The sequence below is a fragment of the Entamoeba nuttalli genome (genome assembly GCF_000257125.1).
Source record: "Entamoeba nuttalli P19 unplaced genomic scaffold asmbl_2056, whole genome shotgun sequence".
Taxonomy (NCBI): Eukaryota; Evosea; order Mastigamoebida; family Endamoebidae; genus Entamoeba; species Entamoeba nuttalli.
In genome coordinates this window covers 1-2506 of record NW_008575041.1, presented here as the reverse complement: position 1 = coordinate 2506, position 2506 = coordinate 1, and the positions used below count along the sequence as shown (strand labels likewise).

Sequence of the window (2506 nt, the reverse complement as noted above, 5' to 3'; positions counted from 1 at the left end):
TGGAATAATATCTCCAACATCTAAATTAACTATATCCCCAACACTTAAATTAAATATAGATGTTTTTTGATTTTCTCCATTTCTAATAACTTTAATTCCAACATCTTTCTCTTCTTGTGAAAGAGCTAAAAACTTCTTTTGTTTAGAATAATCTGATGCTGACCCTCCAAGAGAAACTGCAAGAACTGCAATTAAAATAGCTATTCCTTCTATCCAATCTGTATTAAATTCTTTATCTTCTTCATTTTCTTTAGTTAAACATTTATCAACTGAGTTAGGTACAGCAAATGCTAATATTAATGACACAATTGCTGCAATAATAAGAATAATAAGTGTTTTATCTTGAAGTGCTTCAAACCAAATTTTCCAAAATGGTACAATAACTGGGTCTGGTGTTTTATTCTTCCCAAATTGTTCTTGTCTTTTACTGTATGATTCATCACAAATTCCTTTGTCCACATCAACTTCAAGAATTTTACTAATTCCTATAACCCCTCCATATTTGTCATAAATTTCTTTATTATTAGTACTAACCATTTTAGCCAATTCACATCCCTGAATGTCATAATAAGGTGTTCCTTCTGGTTGTCCTGTATATTCTTTCTTTTGTTCTTCTTGTTTTGATGGTTTTCCTCCCATTTATTCTTCAATTCTATTTTTTTTAAAAGTTCTCATATTTATATCTCCCTTTTATTATTCTTAAACTATTTCTATCTCATTCTTTTATTCTCAATCCCTCTTCGTAGTTATTTTTCTTTTTTTTTCCCTTTTCTCTGAAATAAATATGTCTTTCTTATTTTTATTTTTCATTTCTTCTTCTCTTTCATCTCTTCTTTTAAACTATCTTAATTAAAACTAAAAGTAATTTAATCTTATAAAAACCATTCATTTTAGAGAGACAAATCATCGTTTTCAATTTCTTCTTCACTCATTTCATTCCCTTCTTCATTCCCCGACGTTGAGTTATATAAATTATCATCCATATCAATTGAATTCTCAAAGTCTTCAAGATTTTCTTTCTTTTCTTCTTCTTCTTCACATGACTCATTATATGTACCACCTCTTTGGTCTTGTTTCAGTTGTTGCTTTTTATCAATTTGAGACAAAAGTAAATTCATTCTTCCATAGAGCCTCAATAAGTGTTTGTATGAAAGTGTTCTACTTTCAACAATGACATATAATTTTCCAATACTTTTTGAAACATCTTTAATACTCATTAAATATGCTAAATGTTGTTCAAATATTGATTTTAACCATAATGTCATTGTAAATGCTTTTGTTGGTTTATTATTAAATATATCACACACAATATTTAATAATTCAACAATATATTTACTTGGTAAATTATTAATAGTTTTTTTAATTACATTTTCTTCATCTATAGACAAACATCTTTCAATCAAAATTTTATTATTACTTTCAAGTCCTCTAATTAATGTCATAACAATACTTTCTTTACTTAATGTTACATTCTCTGGCTCTTTAGTTCCAAGTTGTTCCATAACTTTCATTTTCCGTTCAAATGTAGTTTCAATTTCTTCTTTTTGTTCATCCACTCCAATAACTTCCATTTCTTTAGACTCATTTATCATTTCTTTATTTTTTTCTTTATTTTTCTTTCCTATCATTCCTTCTTCAATCTTTTTACTTATCTCTTTGATTTCACTGTCTTTAACAAGTTTCCCTTCTTCCATTATTTTGATATATTCAACTCTTAATTCTTCCATCCTTTGAATAATCATTATTCTATCACTATAAATAACTAAATCATCAATTTCTCTATTAATTTGAATTCTACAACTCGTTCCAATTGGTTTTGCTTTTCTACAATTTCTTTTAAATAATATTATATCAATACTTCCATTATTTATTAATCCTGCAATTAATATATTATTATCACTGACATACATCCCCTCTACTTTATTTGGATTTCCTGTTATTGTAAAACTTTGAATTGGAATACTCGTCTCATTAGAACATAGATAAATGTTCTTCTCATTTCCATATGTTATATATTCCGTATTATTTATTCCAACAATTCCTTTAGTCATATCTAAATGATTACTTTGTTTAACTACTTTTTTTAATTCTTCCATATCATATACTTTAACATCACTACTTCCTACAATTAATCTATTCCCTACTACTTCAATACAATTAACTCCTCTTTTATTTCCTTTAATTGTTCTTTTCTCTTGATTATTAATATTAATAATGCTGATACTATCTCCATTCGTTCCAATAATAAGTTCTTCTTTATAAAATTTAAGACATGTAACTTTATTCATTACTTTGTATTCTCCTTCAATTTTTTCACTATTAACATCCCAAATACTAACTACTCCTTCTTCATTCCCAACTGCAACAATCATTTTATTTCCATTACTTCCATTACTTTTTTTAATATTCGTAACTGTAACTGCACTAATCTTACTTAAATGCTCTTTGTCAAAACAGTCACTAATAACTTCTTTACTATCAATGAAATATGTCCTATTTGTTATTT

The 2506-nt window shown here is 26.5% G+C and overlaps 1 protein-coding gene across 1 annotated transcript; it reads right to left on the bottom strand.

Moving 5' to 3' along the window:
* Positions 1 to 890: 890 nt before the first annotated feature.
* On the bottom strand, positions 891 to 2498 carry ENU1_007280 (NUC189 domain containing protein; the record flags this gene model as incomplete). Its single annotated transcript, XM_008856575.1, has 1 exon — positions 891 to 2498. A coding segment is annotated over one exon (1608 nt), but the record flags the coding sequence as incomplete, so codon positions are not given.
* Positions 2499 to 2506: the final 8 nt, after the last annotated feature.